General features: G+C 44.7%; 1 protein-coding gene across 12 annotated transcripts in view; it reads right to left on the reverse strand.

Moving 5' to 3' along the window:
- kif1b (kinesin family member 1B) overlaps nt 1-20,477 on the reverse strand; it is a 271,960-nt gene that overhangs the window by 54,814 nt on the left and 196,669 nt on the right. For 9 of the 12 annotated variants that reach the window (XM_078425314.1, XM_078425310.1, XM_078425313.1 and 6 more), the window contains 5 exons: nt 16,969-17,106; nt 7,900-8,148; nt 3,511-3,629; nt 2,066-2,151; nt 1,844-1,973 (listed from right to left, as the gene is read on the reverse strand). In XM_078425314.1, the coding sequence (XP_078281440.1) occupies nt 1,844-1,973; nt 2,066-2,151; nt 3,511-3,629; nt 7,900-8,148; nt 16,969-17,106 (722 nt within the window). The remainder of the gene's footprint in view (nt 1-1,843; nt 1,974-2,065; nt 2,152-3,510; nt 3,630-7,899; nt 8,149-16,968; nt 17,107-20,477) is intronic. The other 3 variants (XM_078425318.1, XM_078425317.1, XM_078425316.1) reach the window with 1 other exon arrangement.

Consider the following 20,477-nt stretch of genomic DNA (forward strand, 5'->3'; position numbering starts at 1 on the left):
AGTTCCTGGAGGATGAGAGTAGGCAATGTTGTTCCCTTAACATTGGAAAAAGGAAGTGGAGATAATCCAGCAAATTATCAGCTGGTGAGCCTCACACCAGTCGTCGGGAAGATATTTGAGAGGATTCTTCGGGATAGGAATGACTCCTATTTGGAATTGGCTAATTAAGGACAGTCAATATGGCTTTGCCTGCGGCAGGTCATGTGTTATAAATTTGATTTAAGTTTTTTTTGAGGAGATGTCAAAGGTGATCGATGAGGGTAGAGTAGTTAATGTTGTCTACATGGATTAAAATAAGGCATTTGATAAGTCCTTCACGGTCGGTGTATCCAGAAGATTAAGATGCATGGAAGCCATGGTGACTTGGTTGCTTTGATTCAGAACTGCTTACTCAGGATGCAGAAAGTTTAGATTTTTTCGTTTCAGTTTAGAGATACAGCGCGGAAACAGGCCCTTCGGCCCACCAGGTCTGCGTCGACCAGCGATCCCTGCACATTAACACTATCCTACACCGGCTAGGGACAAATTTTACATTTACCAAGCCAATTAACCCACAAACCTGCACGTCTTTGGAGTGTGGGAGGAAACCGAAGATCTCAGAGAAAACCCACGCAGATCACGGGGAGAACGTGCAAACTCCGCACAGACAGCACCCGTAGTCGGGGTCGGACCTGAGTCTCCGGCGTTGCATTCGCCATAAGGGAGCAACTCTACCGCGACCACCAGTAAGTTGTGATACAACAGTGTTATAACTCCCAATGCTGACGATCATCCAGGTACTTCAGTATCTTCCACATACTTCTCCTTGGTGAACACAGATGAGAGGACTTCGCCTCAATGCATAGACTAGTCCTTTGTCCCCAGAGGGTTGCCATTTTCCCATGGCTACCCTCTTATTCCTGATACACTTACCGAAAAGGCTTGAGATTCTTCCTAAACCTTACTTGCCAATGATATTTCATTGCCTCTTTTTGCCTTCCCGATTTCTTTCTCGCTCCCTCAAGAGATTCTTTCGATTTCCTCGTACGGTTGCTCCCCACGCCTGCCACACACCGGCTTCCTCTGTTGTCCTGAACAAATCTTCAATATCTTTTGTCATCCAAGGTTTCTTAATCTTTCCACTCTTGCCTTTTGCCCATGCCGGACCTGTGCTCTTACTAACACTCTTTCATAAGACACCCAATTACAAGCTGACATTTTCCCCCAGAAGCATCGACCCCCCAATCATCTTTCGCAGGATCTCTCTCACGCTTTTGAAATTAGCCTTCCACTATTTCAAGACCTTTTTTCGAGGACCAGTCTTGTACCTTTCAAGAACTAACTTCAAACCTACAGCTATGTTGATGTTCCCAAAGTGTTCCTCCACTGTCACATCCTCCACCCTCCCAGTTTTAGTTCCCAAGATTAAGTACTGCACCATCTCTAGTGGAATACCCAAACATTGCCTCAAAACCTCTCTTACCCTCAAGTTACACCCACCTTGTGCTAAGGCAATGCCAGTCAATATTGAAGTTAAAGTCCCCTGCTTACCGGAAGGTAGATTAAGTGCGGCTAAATTATTCTTTAGGCATCAGATCTGCTCACTGCTCCACAATACTTAGTAAGGTTTTGAAGAAATTCTCAACAGGAAGATTTATCCTGGCTGTATTACAATTTACATTACTAAATCCGGACAAGGTAATTGAAATGGCTTTCCCTTTGTTGACGGATTACATAGAATATCGCGGATTACATAGAATATTGCAAAGGAGCCTAACTTAAATTAATTCCATTGTCTGGTAAATCAATTACTTCCCAGTAGAAGGCAGCTAGTGAATTGAAGGTTTGCCGGAAAATGCTTTACCGAATTCGTTGAGTCTGTTCAGCTCCTCTGATGGGGTCACCACGTCGGTACTTTGACCTTGCCCTTCCACGATCCTGAGTTCATCCAGCGACAGACTGGAGCGTGACATGACCATGGAAGAATTGCCACTCTGCAAAGACAACAACATGGCCGTGAGAACGTACAGTGACCCACATCCATCGGCACACAACTTAACTGCGGCAGGATGACAGATGGCCGTACCCCTCTGTAGTAATCATCATCGAATGAGATTTTAGCAGTCCCGGACTGACGTACACCCGATCCATAATCTGGGGCCTCTTCGTCAGCTGCAAGTTGAGTTATAAACATTCAGGTGAGCTCCAAACTGTTACGGGTTTGTCACACAAACTACACAAGGCAATAATAAGAGGAGATGGCTGAAATACTCAGCATGGGCGGCCTGGTGGCGCAGCGGTAGAGTTACTGCCTCACAGCGCCAGAGACCTAGGTTAGATCCTGACCATGGGTGCTTGTCTGTGCAGAGTTTGTACGTTCTCCCCGTGACCGCGTGGGTTTTCTCCAGGATCTCCGGTTTCCTCCCACACTCCAAAGACGTACAGGTTTGTAGGTTAATTGGCTTGGCATAATTGTAAACTGTCCCTAGTGTGTGTAGGATAACGTGAGCGTGTGTAGGGATCGCTGGTCGGCGCGGACTCGGTGGTACGAAGGGCCTGTTTCTGCACTATATCTAAACAAAACTAAATTAAAGCTTTAGCAGAATTGCCGGAAGGGAAGAACTGTTGACTCCAACCTCTCCAGTAACTACCTGATCTGTTGAGCATTTTCGATTGTTTAGCTTCATTTAGTTTAGGGATATAACGTAGAAACAGGCCATTCAGCCCACCCCGACCAGTGATCCTCGTATACTAGCTCTATCCTACATACTAGAGACAATTTCTACCGAAGCCAATTGACCTACAAACCTGTACATCTTTGGAATGTGGGAGGAAACAGGAGCACCTGGGGAAATCCACCCGATCACGGGGAGAACGCACAAACTCCGTACAGACAGCACCCGTAGTCAGGATCAAACCCAGGTCTCGGGCCCTGTAAGGCAGCAACACTATCGCTGTGCCAGCGTGCTACCCTTATTGTAGAAACAAGGAACTGTGGATGCTGGTTTATAACAGGCACATCAATCAAAAGGACCCAGACCCAAAACATTACCTATCCATGTTCTGCAGAGATGCTGCCTGACCTGCTGAGATACTCCAACACTTTGTGTCCTTTGAGCATTTCCTTCAGCCTCTGCAACTAAGTGCTGGGGAGATGGCAAGAAACTCTCCACAGTTGAGCGCACAGTTGTATTATCTTTACAGTACAGACAACAGAATTACAATTGTAGTAGACACAAGGAACTGCAGATGATGGTTTACAAAGAAAAAGTGCTGGAGTGCGTCGCGGGTCAGGCAGCATCTCTGGAGAACTTAGATAGGTGACGCTTATTACAATGATACTGGGTTTATGTTTCAGAAATCACAGAAGGTATTGAAATCAAATCATGACTTTGGGTAAAGCAGTAAAATCAATTTGTGTATCAATTAGATGTAACATTGCTACGATCCTAAGATGGCGCGTTAGTTATAGCACCAGGTTATCTATGTCATCGACCTTCAACCGTGACAAAGCACGTCATGTAAACCCACCTGTGATGGCCTGAACGCCCACGCGGAGGAACCCCCGAACCTCTCCCTTCTCACTAACTATAGCAATTCTGTGAACAAGGGGGACGGGATACAGCAAATTGCTGAGGTAAACAAATGCTCTGTGGAGAAAGAAAAAGAGAAACAGGAACAGCACATTATTTAATTAAAGTCACAAATGCCGCATGAACATACACAACACCTAACAGTAGGGATGTGCAGATATTGTTGGATCATATCTTTTTTAGAAATCGGCATAATCACGTCCAGATATTGGATTCAGTGACACCTTTGATCTCGGATGAAATTGCAAAGAACTATTTCCAATTATTTTTCCTGCAGGAGACATCATTCATGTAGATTTCTAGTCAAAGATATCCACAGAACCTCGGGGGCTGCTGGAAAGGCCACATCTTAGCTGTTTATTAAGTAACAAGACTATGCAGAGAAAATCCCTCACTGAAGGGTTTAGATGTGCGATTTTAGAAACTCGACACATAATACAACATAGCTTGCCAATGTCAATAAATTAAATAAAAACCCACCATTTTAGGAATCCTATAAAGCAAATCAGGAAATCTATAATTCAAGATCAATTTGAATTCTCGTAATCTGGATTTTAAAAAACGTTCATCTTATTTCGATTTGCTGAACATGTTTAATTGTAGTTAGTCATCCAAATAATACAGGAAGACCAATTTGCCAAGATTGTTCAGATTTATGCAGCTTGAGTTTAGCACTGCTGGTCCTGCGCATTTATAATGTGTGCCCATTAACTAAATGAAGGCAGGCTGAAGGTGACATGCTCGAAGCAACAGTCTGAGGAGAAGTACAGATGACAGCCAACTTTACTGAAGGGATCGTAGGGATTGTGCCCATCAGTCAGCAACTTAACACGCTCTGTTGGCAGGTTGGGCGATTTGCTAAATGCTATTGATCCTATTTCTCTACGTTAGACCCTTCCCAAACTCTTTACTTAAGCTAGACGGCACAGTTAGAAGCAGAAGATGCTTGACGGAATTGTACCCTAGATTTTAAGATACAATAGCAAAAGGCAATGGTTCATTATTTAATAGGATATCTGCAAATTCTTACTGTTTCGATGGATGGGCTTATGAACATTAATAATTAAGGCCTATTATTGCCTCAACCCATTTCCACACCCCCACCCCCATCACCATTGCCAAGTATATTTGTTCACCAACCCACACGCTTTCCAACTGTGTGAGAGGGAACGGGAGGGAGAGAGTGCTGTAAAATGAAAGCTAAACAGAAAAATGAACCATAATCAGACAGAAATTAACATTGTAAAAACAGGGGGGAAATATGACAAACTAGCATTATGAAGATTAAAAATGAGACATTAAAAAAAAGGACCTAAAATGGAACAAAACAAAAAGTACATGAGCCTTATTCAGTCTGCTTCGAGTCAGTAAGCACACTTACTACAAACGATCATCGGAAAGAAAGAAAAAATAAGCAAAAAAGCACTAATGTTTACATATTTAATAATCAAAAAGAATCCAAAAGAGGTTGGCAGGATCAATTAGTATCAGTTGCAGCATTTACCAGCACAACTATACTTTAGTAAGGCATGGTAAAAATAATTGAAATTATGATACCATAATTGCAGTCTGTAAATTATTGCAATGTGTTTCCCAGCCACCTCCAATGTAGAAATTGCATTTTGCAGGCCTTGTTGAGTGTTAAAGGCCTAAGGATGTTTAGAATGCCTTACTGTCGATCCACCCTGCAATCTTCCTCACACAAGATCTGCCGAGCAACCGTATTGACTTTTTTTTGGAAAGAAAGAGCAAACTGGAGAAATTTTGGAAATTGCCAAGTCGTCCAAAAGAACAATGGTCACCCTGGCGAAACGCAACTTGAAATTCATAGTAACGTCTATGTTTGATGTGCCTCCCTTTAAGCAGACTGAAGAGGATGAAACAATATTGGCAGTAAGATTGGTGAGGCAAAAAAAATAAAATGGCATGTTGATAAACAAATTCCAAACAAAACAATCGTCCAAATAAAAGTCTAATCAAAAAGTAAAAATTACGCCAATAGGAAAGGAATGTAGGACTACTATGAAGCACATGTGCAATTTGAGGATAGGAGACAACTTTTACCGAGTAATCCTTTTAAAGAAAAAAAAGGAATTGGAAGTATGAAACTGTTGTACTGCCCCAGCATGCCATAGGAGACGGTTAAAGGGACAAGCTCTTTTACCAACCCAAGTAAATTCAAACACATTCATACGGCAAAACCTGCTTATTAAATATATTTTATCTTTTAGTTTAGAGATTCAACGCGGAACAGGCCATTTGGCTCACCGAGTCTGTACCGACCAACGATCCCCATAAACTGGCACTATCCTATACACTAGGGACAATTTATAATCTTTACCAAAGCCAATTAACTTACAAACCTGTCAGTCTTTGTAATGTGGGAGGAAACCAGAGCACCCGGAGAAAACCCACATGGTCACAGGGAGAAGGTACAAACTCCCTACAGACAGGAACCATAGTCAGGATTGAACCCGGGTCTCTGGCGCTGTAAGGCAGCAACTCTGCCGCTGTGCCACCCATTTTGTGGAGTGTAAAACATAGGTCATTCCATTCTGGACTAAATATTCTGCTTTGGATTATCAGATTACACAGAGGGATGTAGAGGCAGATCCAAATTGAAATAATCATAAAGGCACCTTAATTTTCTTTGAAATCACCCTGGTAAAAGATTGGCACTCTATACAAGTGCTGGTGTGATCCAGGAAATAAAATTAACATCCAAATGACTTGGACTGCAATAGAACCTAATTAGATATATAGTTACTGCTAACCAATTTGGCGTTTCTTATACAATCTGTAATTTTCACAGTTGCGCATTTTCCCAAGAGTCAGGATTTAATTTGTTACTTTGATTCAATGTTTTAAGCCCCAAATAAGCATTCATCCCAAAACTGACCAGCAAAATTTACTATGCTAATAAGAAGGCTCTGCTGTATAAATTTACAAGATCAATTAGTATTAACCTTATGCAGTATTTCAGAATGTCATGTACAGTCCACATGAAATTATAGTTTCACTTATAGCACAGTCAGCACAATATATTCAGTTCAGCTCACGGAATTAGGGAGATTTATCTCTAATCAGTTTTGCACTAATTGGTCATTGGAGACCTTTGAACTCACAGGAAACCTTTGAACATATTGGAAACCTTTGAACTATCTTTAGGCGGAATTTATCGGATTTCAATATTATATCTTGCACTAAGTGTTGTACCCTTTATTCTTTAACTATGCACGGCATGATTGTATTCATTTTGTCTGGATAACACGCTAACAAAAGCTTTTCTCTGTACCTCAGTGCACATGACAGCGATAAACTAAACTAACTGGTCGACCTTGGTAAGCAAGAAAGCATTAAGATGCCCATGATCGCATCATTATAAAATATTTCACATCTTCGAGTCTGCACCCCGTGAATTGAGGATTATCAAGAGACTTTAAAAAAAAAAAAGAATCAGTCTCAAAAAAAGCACTGCTGGTTTACCAACACATGCATTCAGTTGACAGCCACCGTCTTGTGCTAAGAAAAGTATTAAAAGTGCAAACCAAATACAGAAAGGAAGCAGCGAATGTTGGACCACATGAAAATATTCGGACCAGTGAAAAGCAAATGTGCTCCTAAACCTAGTTTCAGATACAGTACCAGGCAACATCTCATCTCAACAAACGTTCAAATAACTTTTACTTAGGAATGGATTATTTCTACTTAGATCCAATCTATTTTGTTGCATTTGCACATTTTTTGTTGTGACAAGCCTTAATTATTTACAGAAGGATGGCACAAAAGTGAAGATTATCGAGGGGGGAAAAAAAAAAAGAAGATTAATACTGCTAAGTAAATGTAATTCTCATGAAAGTTCCTATGCATGCAGATTAGAGCCACATCTGATTCAACAATAGCTTGTCAACTTAATGCACTCAAGTTATTATTCTTATCAGCGGTGGTGACTGCAGCATAATTTTACATCCAGTAGCTTAAAAGCAGCCAGCACAAATCCTTTAAGCTGCCGGGGGAGAGCTGACGCCAACAGCATTAAATGGAAATATTTTGAAATCATGGAATGCTAAATGCCCACACTTGAGAAGGTGTGCACCAATTTGCAACGAAACAGGACGTAGACAGGGCCAGGATATTTTTTTGTGGGATTGATTTGTGCTCTTTCAAAGCTTTAATGAAAAGCCCTACTTCCATGAGCTAAACAGTGCATCAACCAAGGTTCTGGCACACAGTTAAATACAGTTGTTTTTTTTAATGCTCGATTTATTGAGGTTTGCAATGAAAAGAGCTAGTCCCTTCCCGATGTTCTCCAAGGAACCTCACCAACCTTCCCACTAAAATGAACCAGGGGGACCGGTCATAAAACGGATCCTGTCCATCGCCGAAGATGTCAGAACCCTCTTCGTTGCCCAGATCTGAGCTTGTGTCGTCCACAAAGGCCTCGTCGTCCAAGTCTTCGATCTCGCTCTGTTGCTCGTCGGCAAGCTCAGTGATGTCAGAGTCAGCTGTGGAGAAGGTGGGCGAGGGTGTGCGATCGGCAAGGTGCTCGTTCACACAGCCGTGGAAAATTGGGGAACTGGAGTGTAGTTAAGGGTAAGAAAGGGTTATTTTTCCATTGTACACGTCACCACTGACTTTCAATCAGAGAAACAAAAATGGATGTTAAAGAAAACTTCAAACTCTTCAAGTTAGGGTGAACAATTCCACACTTGACCCGTTACAATTCTTTTCTCTTGAACACGTTAAAACATTACAGTCTTCGAAATATAACAATTGAAGAAAGTGAGTCCTTTATAATGACCCAAATTTTCATCAATTTACCAGCATTTTGTTATAGCCTTTATAAATTATTTGACTGTACTTTTGAGAAAACAATTTACAAACTGGTGGTTAACCTGCTAGAGGACTTCAATTATTATCATTGTCAACCATTGATCCCATAAAGTATTCCAATCACTGAATTCCTTTTAAAGTGCAATTATTTTCATTAACTGTGCTTCAATTTATCCTGTAGCCAGAAATTGTAACACAAGGATCCAAACATAATAAGATAAACTGCAAGGCAACAGTTAAAGATTTCATGATTAAAATTGATCAGCCCGTTCCCTGCAAGATGAAGAGAAAATGCTGGAAATGCTCGCAAGGCTGCAACTATTGAAAGAGACACAAAGTTAATGCCCAAAGGTGTAGACTCTTCCTCAGATCTATGATTCTCTGCAATCAAGATCAAGTCCCAGTCAAGTCAAGTCGAGTTTATTGTCATATGCACAAGCATAGTGAGGTGCAGGTACAATGAATGCCTTGCTTGATGCTGCCAGCAATATGATGTTTACCTGGTGTGAGTTAGCGGGGGGGGGGGATCTAGGAAGGAGTGATAATCCATGCTACATCCTACAATGGAGGATAAACGGGAATGTTCCTAACAGGGGAATGTTAGGAGCTAGACACTTTAAAAAGTCGGATACAAAGGTTACAAAGCTAGGTCCACTATGACAGAGCGACATTGAATGACACAGGCATCAACAAGACCAGGAAGGAAAGTGCAGTGGAAGACAGGTGTGGGAAGGATTTCCTATCCAAGGACAGACAACTGGAGGATCTCAGTAGTCAGGCAGCATCTTTAGACTTCAGAGATACAGCGTGGAAACAGTCCCTTTAGTCCACGCCGACCAGAGATCGCCCATACATGAGCACCATCCTACACACTAGGGAATATTTACAATTTTACTGAACCCAATTAACCAACAGACCTATCATCATATCATATATATATACAGCCGGAAACAGGCCTTTTCGGCCCTCCAAGTCCGTGCCGCCCAACGATCCCCGTACATTAACACTATCCTACACCCACTAGGGACAATTTTTTTTTTTTTACATTTACCCAGCCAATTAACCTACATACCTGTACGTCTTTGGAGTGTGGGAGGAAACCGAAGATCTCGGAGAAAACCCACGCAGGTCACGGGGAGAACGTACAAACTCCTTACAGTGCAGCACCCGTAGTCAGGATCGAACCTGAGTCTCCGGCGCTGCATTCGCTGTAAAGCAGCAACTCTACCGCTGCGCTACCGTGCCGCCCTGTATGCCTTTGGAGTGTGGGAGGAAACCAGAGCACCTGGAGGAAACCCTCGTGGTCACAGGGAGAATGTAAAACTCTGTACAGATAGCACCTGTAGTCAGGATCGAATCCGGGTCTCTGGCGCTGAAAGGCAGCAACTCTACCGCTGTGCCACCGTGCCATCCTTACATCTCTGGAGGGAAATGGACGGGAGGCCCTGACCAGAAAAATCACTTGTCCATTTCCCTCCAACAGGTAACTTTTAGCTCAAGATTCCAGCATCTGCAGTCTCGTGTTCTCCTACCCAAGGGACCCTCATGGAGCAAAATGCACGTTTAAAACATCGCAGGAGTGATGAGAATAATACAAAATGTTAAACTGCCTTTGTAGCATCAAGCAATGAAAAAGTTTGAAGAAATGAAAGATCTTAATTTCAAGGTGTAAGTAGGAACTGCAGATGCTGGTTTACATCGAAGATAGACATAAAATGCAGGAAAAGGAATAGGTGACACATCGGATCGAGACCCTTCTTTTTTAGATTTTTTAGATTTTAGATTTAGAGATACAGCGCGGAAACAGGCCCTTCGGCCCACCGAGTCCGCACCGCCCAGCGATCCCTGCACATTAACACTATCCTACACACACTAGGGACAATTTTTACATTTACCCAGTCAATTAACCTACATACCTGTACGTCTTTGGAGTGTGGGAGGAAACCGAAGATCTCGGAGAAAACCCACGCAGGTCACGGGGAGAACGTACAAACTCCGTACAGACGGCTCCCGTAGTCAGGATCGAACCCGAGTCTCCGGCGCTGCATTCGCTGTAAGGCAGCAACTCTACCGCTGCGCCACCGTTTCCCTCTCTTCAGACTGAGAGTCAGGGGAGAGGGAAACTAAAGGTATGAAAAGGTTCAAAACCTTTTTGACTGAATATGGAACAAATGTGGGCATTTGTGAGAAAATGTGAAAGAGTAACAAGGGAGGCCGAGTTGAAAACCAAGGGAGGGTAGTAATGATGAGGAGGCGGACATTATTTGACCAAATACAACAAATGACCTTCCGCAGGGTAATTGGACTTGCAGACACACACATCAATACATGAAGGGTTTGGATAAAAGAAGGTGTTGTGAGATTATCCAAAATTGGAAAAACTAACAGTTAGTGCAGGTGGGTGTTGCGAAGAGACAAATTCAGATCAGCCGGGCGGGTAAAACAATGGCAGATGGGCAGTGATGGGATCCAGGAAAGCCAGAATATTTTCTCAATGACCAAAGGCCAGATATTGGTAAAGCCAAGAGGACTACAATATAAAAGCAGGGATGTAATGCTGAGGCTTTATAAGGCACAGGTCAGACCGCATTTGGAGTGCAGTGGGCCGTTCTGGGCCCCACATCTGAGGAAGGATGTGCAAGCGTTGGAGAGGGCTCAGAGGAGGCTTTTCGCGAATGATCCCAGGAATGATTGGGTTAATGTATGATGAGCATTTCACGGCGCTGTGCTTGTACTCACTGGAGTTTAGAAGGGTGAAGGGGGGGGGACCTCATTGAAACTTGCCGAATAGTGAAAGGCTTGGATAGAGTGTATGAGGAGAGGCTGTTTCCACTAGTGGGAGAGTTTAGGAACAGAGGGCACAGCCTCAGAATAAAAGGACATACCTTTAGAAAGGTGATGAGGAGGAATTTCTTTGGACAGAGGGTGGTGAATCTGTAGCATTCATTACCAAGTCAATAGATATTTTTAAGGCGGAGATCGGCAGATTCATGATTAGTACGGGGGTCAGGGGTTATGGAGAAAAAGTAGGAGAATGGGGTTGAGGGAAAGATAGATCAGCCAGCCATGATTGAATGGCAGAGTAGACTTGATGGGCCAAGTGGCCTAATTGTGCTGCTCCAATTTATAAAGTTATGAACTTGTCCAAGCACATAAGTCATGAAAGATGACTCCAAACACAATTTTAACATAGCAGGAGAAAATCTATCCAAAGTTTTATTGGCCTCCTTATTTCAATATGTCAAAAAGCAAAGAAATGGAATTTACTTATGAGATATTGAGAGCCTTGGTCAAAGCCCAACTTGTGAAATGCATGCACTCCACATGGGGCATCTGTGGAAATGGCTCGGTGGGTATGCAATGCAAACTGACTCAAACAAAACAGGGGCCTAAAGTATCAAATGATGAGGGCAGGTCCTACAAACTCAAGAAATAAGATGGATGAGAGGGGGTTTTCTATTAAATTTTTTTAGGACTCAACAGTTAGCACAGAGAAGCATTTTCTTTCCAGAGAGAAGCCAGAAAAGTGGCATGTTTTTAAAACCGGAGCACAGCCTAATAAAATTAAGCACCATAAAAGCTGGGATCTGAACACCCCGCAGCTCAGAGAGTGTACACAAATCAGGCACAGCTGCCCTGGGAGATGTCCACACCACATTATCCAAGAACACGGTGGCGCAGCGGTAGAGTTGCTGCCTTTACAGCACCAGGGACCCAGCTTCCATCCTGACTACGGGTGCTGTCTGTACGGAGTTTGTACGTTCTCTCCGAGACCCGCGTGCATCTCCGGTTCCCTCCGACACTCCAAAGACGCACAGGTTTGTAGGTTAATTGGCTTGATATAAATGTAAGTTGTCCCTGGTGTGTGTAGGATAGCGTTAGTGCGTGGGGATCGCTGGTCGGCGCGGACTCGGTTGACTGACGGGCCATTTTCCCTGCTGCACCTCTAAAACTAAACACTGGGCAGGATTTCTAGTTTTTGAACAGACAGGTCAAGGTATTTCCCGAATATTTTGTTTCTTTCCACAATTTAACTAGTTGCTCAACAGAATTACTTCCCCAAAATATGCCTCTGGGCAGTGCAGATGGCTTGTGAACTTTGATGATGGACACTAACATTTCGGCAGATGCGCATGTTATGGACGCAGCTCTGAGCCACAGGGAGATTGGAAACCCGAGAAACGGCCGGCAGCTGGTTAATCCCTCACTTCAGCCGCAGTTCAGCAAATGCTTGCTGCAGTTGATCGGTGGCACGTCCGTCTATATATGGTCCACATATGATTCGCATACAGAACGCAGAGATCTCCTTTTAAACCGCACCGTTCCTTTCGGAAGTGATTTTTGTGGCAACAAGCCTTTTGGAGAGTTTCTTTTTTCACCAATTCGGAAGTGCAAAGCAACTCAACAGTGTTTAAAAAAAAATAACTGCAGATGCTGGCACAAATCGAAGGTATTTATTCACAAAATGCTGGAGTAACTCAGCTGGTCAGGCACAAGCGACTCAGCAGGTCAGGCAACAGTGTTTAGTAACATCATCTTCTCCCACCTCAATAGTGACTATAGACCAGCCAGCACAAAATAAAATGGAGTCAATGGCTATATAAACGTGATATCTACCATGGACCCTTTTGACGTTCCTAAAAAGTTGACAAAGACCAAAATATTCTGCAGATGCCGGAATCCAATTTTTAAAAACTGGGATTGTCAAAGTTATTAATCTTGGAGCAGTAAGGTTTGAGGGGATGTTGTTTTGTTAACAAGGGTACGGAATTGTGACAGATTTAGATACTGTGGATGGAGATTAGTCATCCCTACCAGCATATGCTTTACAGACCAGGGGACTTGATTTTAAAATGGTGGGGGAAAATATATAAAATATATAAATAAAAAGCTGAATGGCTCTGATCTAAATCTTACTCTTTCTACCAGGCAGGATTTTCAAAAAGGAAATAGGAAAATAATAATCTGGCAGTATTATAATGGAACATAACAGATTGCCCTACAATGAACCGACACCGGTCTAATGGCCCTCCGATGGTGCTGGAACAACTTTGAATTTATTTAGTTTTCAGGTAATATTTTTTAATTCATTTGCGTGGATGTGTGTCCAACTGAAGGACTAGTATTTATCCAATATATAGTATAAGAAAATAACTGCAGATGCTGGTACAAATCGATGGTATTTATTCACAAAATGCTGGAGTAACTCAGCAGGTCAGGCAGCATCTCAGGAGAGAAGGAATGGGCGACGTTTCGGGTCGAGACCCTTCTTCAGACTGAAGAAGTCTGAAGAAGGGTCTCGACCCGAAACGTCGCCCGTTCCTTCTCTCCCGAGATGCTGCCTGACCTGCTGAGTTACTCCAGCATTTTGTGAGTATTTATCCAATGGTCGGGGCATTGTAGTGTGTGCTGGAGGAAGCCAGGCAATACTGTCCTGGCTGATCACATCCAAGACTACAAAGTTGAAGGCGAGTCTCGACCATACAAGGCCACCCCACCTGTGGTCTGCTCTGTGATATGCTCCAATCCCACAGCAGGCACTTCACCGAGGTGTGAACGACCTGCAGAAGGTGATGACATAAAGTAACGCCGTTCACCGAGAAACAACATGTCCTTGAGGAGGTGGTGGTGATGGGGAGCTGTTGCCTTCAGCTGCTGCAGACCATGTGATGCAAGGACCCCCTCAGCACTATAATGGTAGGGAGCTCCAAGACTCAGACTCGGCCCCAGTGTCGATGGGTGGCACAGAGCTTTCCACTGCTAACTCACAACCCAGATTCGATCCTGACCACGGATGCTATTGGTGAGGTTTTGCACATTCCCTCCCACATACTCCAATACCCCGTCAAAGACGCGTATGGAGGTTAAATGGCCACGGTAAATTACCACATCAATAACCAAGCTGGTGGGTTCACTGGCGACAGTCAATGGATACTTGGTGAACAAAAGCAGCAAAATGAGATTTGATGGGCACAGGAGAGAAAATAAGGTGCTGGATGACAGGGAAATAAGGAGAGGGAGTGGTGGGACTGATGAGATTGTCCTGCTGGGGGCCAGTCAGGACCATGTGGATTGAATGGCCTTCTGCAATATTTCTACAAGTTTGGGAGCTGTGGGAAAGCTGTGAACAAGTGCTTCGTGTTCATTAAGTGATAGGAGCAGAATTAAGCCATTCAGTTCATCACGTCTACTCCGCCATTCAATCTTGGCTGGTCTATCTCTCCCTTTTAACCCCATTCTCCTGCCTTCTCCCCATAACCCCTGACACAGATATTAATCAAGAATCCATCTCTGCGGTCAAAATATCCATTGAGTTGGCCTCCACAGCGATCTGTGGAAATGAATTCCACAGATTCATCGCCCTCCGACTAAAGAAATTCCTCCTCATTTCCTTCCTAACAGAACAGCCTTTCATTCTGAGGCTATGACCTCTGGTCCTTGACTTACCACTAGTGGAAACAGCCTCTCCACATCCACTCTATCCAGGCCTTTCACTATTCAGTAAGTTTCAATGAGGTCCCCCCTCATCCTTCTGAACTCCGGCGAGTATAAGCCCAGTACCGACAAGCACTCCTCATTATTATCATTAACCCATTCGTTCCTGGGATCATTCTCTGGGTTATTCTCACATCCGTTGCCTTAGCTGGTGGGAGTGGTGGATTCAGGACGGATGAAAGGAGAATGAAAATCTGCAACCATTTGGTGCGGGCCTTTCATCTACAAATCAATCTATTGATCAGTGCAATTGGTTGATATGCTGGAGCAAGACATACAACTCTTAGAGCACTTAGTGTTTGATCGTCAGCCAGTCGTTGTGTAGTCAGGCTTCTGGGATAGAGGTGGGAGGTCTAGCAGGAGCAGTGTGCGAGTGAAAGAGAAAACAACAGGGGCGGCACAGTGGTAGAGTTGCTGCCTTACAGTGCCAGAGACCTGGGTTCAATCCTGACTACAGGTGCTATCTGCACAGAGTTGTGTAAGAAAATAACTGCAGATGCTGGTACGAAGGTATTTATTTCACAAAATGCTGGAGTAACTCAGCAGGTCAGGCAGCATCTCAGGAAAGAAGGAATAGGTAACGTTTCGACCCGAAACGACACCCATTCCTTCTCTCCTGAGATGCTGCCTGACCTGCTGAGTTACTCCAGCATTTTGTGAAATAAATCTGCACAGAGTTAGTACATTCCCCCTGTGACCTGCTTCAGTTGTCTCCAGGTGTTCCAGTTTCCTCCCACACTCCAAAAACATGCAGGTTTGTATGTCAATCGGCTTCGGTAAAACTGTAAATTGTCCCTGGTGTGCAAGGATGGTACGAGTGAATGGGGTGAACGTTGGTCGGTGTGTACTTCTACGCTGTACCTCTAAAGAGTTAATTTTTAATTTAAGGAAAGAAAGTTCAGACTGTGAAATCTTTCTTGGCACCACACGCTGGCGTCTCTCGTTCCACACGAGAGGAAGCATCGAGTTCCTCCTGTTTCCCCAGCCATCCCCGGTACAAACGCTGTTAATCTCCACCGCTGATGAACACGATGGGCCGAGTTCATTGCCAAAGCGATGCTGAGGAATGTCAGCCGGGGCTGGGCATCCAGCCTCGAGCTGCTCTCGCCATTCTGCAAAGGCAAAGGCTGATCTCCCACCCGGCCCTCACGTACATCAGACGTGCCAAAACCCATCGTTCTCAGCTCGAAACACATCGCTGAGCATTTACAGCACTTTGAAGTCCACAGCGTTTCTGGGAAAATAATTTTTTTCACCTCAGTCCTAAGTGGCCCAGTCTTTACCTTGAGACTCTATGCCACAGTTGTAGACGTTACAACCAAAGGCACCAGCCCCCTCAATATCCCCCCCATCAATCTTGACAACAATGAAACCTAAGACCCTCAGCTGAAAGTTCCCCTGGCCGGTGATTTTTAATCTTTGATGTACAATCATTAAATTGTGGTAGACAAAAAAATGCTGGAGTAACTCAGCGGGTCAGGCAGCATCTCTGGATCATTAAGATGTGTGTAGTTTGATAATCAATCCACAGCTCGGCAACAGAACATAAGATTGTTCTTATCGAAGTTATCACAGAATGGTGGAGTAACTCAGCAGGTCAGGCAGCATCTAGGAGAGAGGGAATGGGTGACATTTCGGGTCGAGACCCTTCTTCAGACCCTTTACCTTCAGTCAAAGCAATTCCAGAACCAAAGACCATAATGATTTCACTAAATACAAAGAAAAGATTTTTGCAACAATCGTTGCTTGAAAGAACGACAACTGGTGCTTTCTAGAACACAAACCTGGCTGTAAACTGGGATTTTGTTGAGCTTCATGCATTTTTGAACAGCACAGAAAAATCTGTGCTTCTGAAATCATTCACCAGCACTTAATCCCTTGGATTTGACGTGGGGTTTTTTTCCCCCTGCAGTATTAATTGTACTGGAGGGAAAAAGCTCTGAACAAGCTCCAATAAAAGGTATCTGTTTCATGAGTGTGGCTGATGTCTCAGCTGCCCGCGGCAGGTCTTGCAGCTGTCGTGCTGACTGCCAGATGGTTCTGAAGTGGGGGAAATAGGCCGACTTACCTTCCCACGAGCTTAAACCAGTGGAAGCGGTCGTAGAATGGGTCGTTGCCCCCCATGACGCTCTCACTCTCATCCTGTGCATTGGAGGCCATTTCGCCAGCACGATCGTACATCTCACGCATTAGTTCCAACCTTTGCCTGCACAGACAGAAAAAAAACACTGCATTCGTTAGAACCGTTCAGGCCATGATTCGAACATTGCTAGATATCACACGCCACTTTCTTTCACAAAGATAACGAGGAATTCAAGTGTACCTACAATAAGATAGACACGAAATGCTGGAGTAACTCAGCGGGCGGGGCAGGCAGCATCTCTGGATAGAAGGAATGGGTGACGTTTTGTGTCAAGACCCTTGACCCGAAACATCATCCATTCCTTCTATCCAGAGATGCTGCCTGACCCGCTGAGTTACTCCAACATGTATCTATCTTCAGCGTAAATCAGCATCTGCAGTACCTTCCTACACATCAAGTGTACCCACCTCTTCCTGTATATAATTGCTATGCATCTAGTATATACCAGAATAGATCATTTGTCCTCATCCTCTTTGTACCAGTACATATTTACTGTTATCAGGCAACTGCACCATGCTACCAACAACTGAACAGCGGTCCTGAGCTACTATCTTCCTCATTGGAGACCCATGGATTATCGTTGATCGGACTATACTGGACTTTATGTTGCACTAAACGTTATTCACATCATCATGTATCTGTACACTGTGGATGGCTCAGTTATAATCATGTATTTCCTTTCCGCTGACTGGTTAGCACACGACCAAAGCTTTTCACTGTACCTCAGTACACGTGACAATAAACTAAACTAACTAGACTAAAACCTAAATGAGACTCAAGGGCCTGCGCTTTCGGGAGAAGCGGCACGGTGGCGCAGCGGTAGAGTTGCTGCCTTACATCGAATGCAGCGCCGGAGACTCGGGTTCGATCCTGACTACGGGCGCCGTCTGTATGGAGTTTGTACGTTGTCCCCGTGACCTGCGTGGGTTTTCTCCGAGATCTTCGGTTTCCTCCCACACTCCAAAGACGTACAAGTATGTAGGTTAATTGACTGGGTAAATGTAAAAATTGTCTCTAGTGGGTGTAGGATAGTGTTAATGTGCGGGGATCGCTGGGCGGCGCGGACTCGGTGGGCCAAAGGGCCTGTTTCCGCGCTGTATCTCTAAATCTAAAAATCTAAAGCTGGGCTGGCTAGGACTAGCACACAACAAAAGCTTTTCACTGTACCTCCATACAGGTGACAATAATAAACTAACTAAATATTTAGTCAATACAATCAATATTTATTTTAATAAGTGATCAGCAGCTCATATGTGGCAGCAGACCTGAGCACTGTGAAGGACAATCAGTTCCTTGCAATGACAGGGTCGGACTCTTCACTTCTTAAATATAACAATGCAGAATAAAAGCAATGGCTAATACAGAAATAGGACTGAGTCTGTGGAGCCATCCTTGTTCAACAATCCCGCAAGGCCATCCACAGCCCAAAGAGATAAGCAACACATGGGCGTAGGGGTGGAGTTGTTGCCTTACAGCAACAGAGACCCGGGTTCCATCCTGACTACGGGTGCTTGATCGGAACTGAGTTTGTACGTTCTCCCCGTGACCTGCTTGGGTTTTCTCCAAGATCTTCGGTTTGCTCCCACACTCCAAAGACGTACAGGTCTGTAGGTTAATTGGCTTGGTATAAATGTAAATTGTCCCGAGTGTGTGTGTGTGTGTGTGTGTGTGTGTGTGTGTGTGTGTGTGTGTGTGTGTGTGTGTGTGTGTGTGTGTGTGTGTGTGTGTGTGTGTGTGTGTGTGTGTGTGTGTGTGTGTGTGTGTGTGTGTGTGTGTGTGTGTGTGTGTGTGTGTGTGCGCGTGTGTGTAGGGTAGTGTTAATGTGCGGGGATCATTGGTCGGTGCGGACTCGGTGGGCCGAAGGGCCTGTTTCCATGCTATATCTCTAAAACGAAACATTTTTAAAGAACCTAAAGCACGCTAATCAGATCCAGCTTTATTGCCTCCATATTGCCATCAATTCCCCTCTCCTACGAACAATTTACAAAAGCCATATTAACCTACAAACCCACATGTCTTTGGGATGTAGGAGGAAATCGTAGCACCTGGGGGGGGGGGGGGGGGAGATCCCACGTAGTTACAGGGAGAACGTGCAAACTCCACGCCCGAGATCAGGATCGAACCCAGGTCCCTTACGCTGTGCGGCGCTCATTTTAAACGGAAAAAGCTCTCAAATCCTAAATGTGTTTCAGATGGAACACTTTTGGGATAATAAGTGAGGGGACTTTTGATCTGGAAAACTGGGGAGAAATTTATTCCCAGTCTTTAAAATAAAACCAGTGAAGTATCTTCAGTGTTACCTCAAATTTATTTTTTTGTGTGTCTGGATTAGACTTGAACCCATAAACACTTAACTGAGAGTTCCCCCTGCAATCAATTAACCTGCAACTGGACAACTAACATTAGCGTGGGGCAGAGAAGGGCAAGCTTGATGAATTAAATATTTTTTCTGCAGCACAGATTACACACAGTAACTCTTGAATTTGCAAGTTCTTTCTCTCACTGAACTGAAATCAAAAGCTGAGCTGGTAGCACAGCCACAAGGATCAAACCTTCGTTTTCAGACCTTTTTCCAGATTTCCCAAAGCATTTCATGGATTCAAATAATGAGCAAGGAGGCGAGGAGCTTATGCTCAGCGTGCTCCCACAATCCAAGAAACAAATTAAACACAGGAGGGTGTTTTACACATGAAGGACGAAATAAAGGGGAAGAGGGCAAGTGGGGAGAGGGCAGTGGGGAAACAAGCTGGCGGGGAGAAACGGGGAACAAGTGTGGGGAATGGTGGGGGTGGGGAACGGTGGGGGTGGGGATGCGGTGGGGGTGGGGAACGGTTGGGGTGGGGAACTGTGGGGGTGGGGAACGGTGGGGGTGGGGAACGGTGGGGGGTGGGGAACGGTGGGGGTGGGGAACGGTGGGGGTGGGGATCGGTGGGGGTGGGGAACGGTTGGGGTGGGGAACGGTGGGGTGGGGAACGGTGGGGGTGGGGAACGGTGGGGGTGGGGAATGGTTGGGGTGGGGAACGGTGGGGGTGGGGATGCGGTGAACAAATGGGGGGGGGGGGGCAGTGGGGAGTGACGGGCGAGGACCAATGCCAGTGGGAGAAGGAACCGGGTTCTAGCCCAGCTCAAGGTCCACTGCAGGTGGTGCCCCTCGGGCACAACGGTGGAGGGGCGAGGAGAGGGACGCTGGGTCCAAGGTAGGCGATGGCTGGAAGCCGGCGGCAGCCTGGGGCCTGTCTGGAACAGGCACTGCGCGTAACACGTCCAGCACAGACTGGACTTTGAAAATGGCGTCAAAACCGGGTGCCCTTTTGCAGGCGGGTTCAGTAGACTATGGGTGTACACTTTGTTAATCAAGGATGTGCTTGGGTATGGGAATGCATGTACTGGACTGCATTCAAGAAAGATAAATTCACTGTGCATTTACAGCCGTT

This window comes from Rhinoraja longicauda, chromosome 30 (genome assembly GCF_053455715.1).
Source record: "Rhinoraja longicauda isolate Sanriku21f chromosome 30, sRhiLon1.1, whole genome shotgun sequence".
Taxonomy (NCBI): domain Eukaryota; kingdom Metazoa; phylum Chordata; class Chondrichthyes; order Rajiformes; family Arhynchobatidae; genus Rhinoraja; species Rhinoraja longicauda.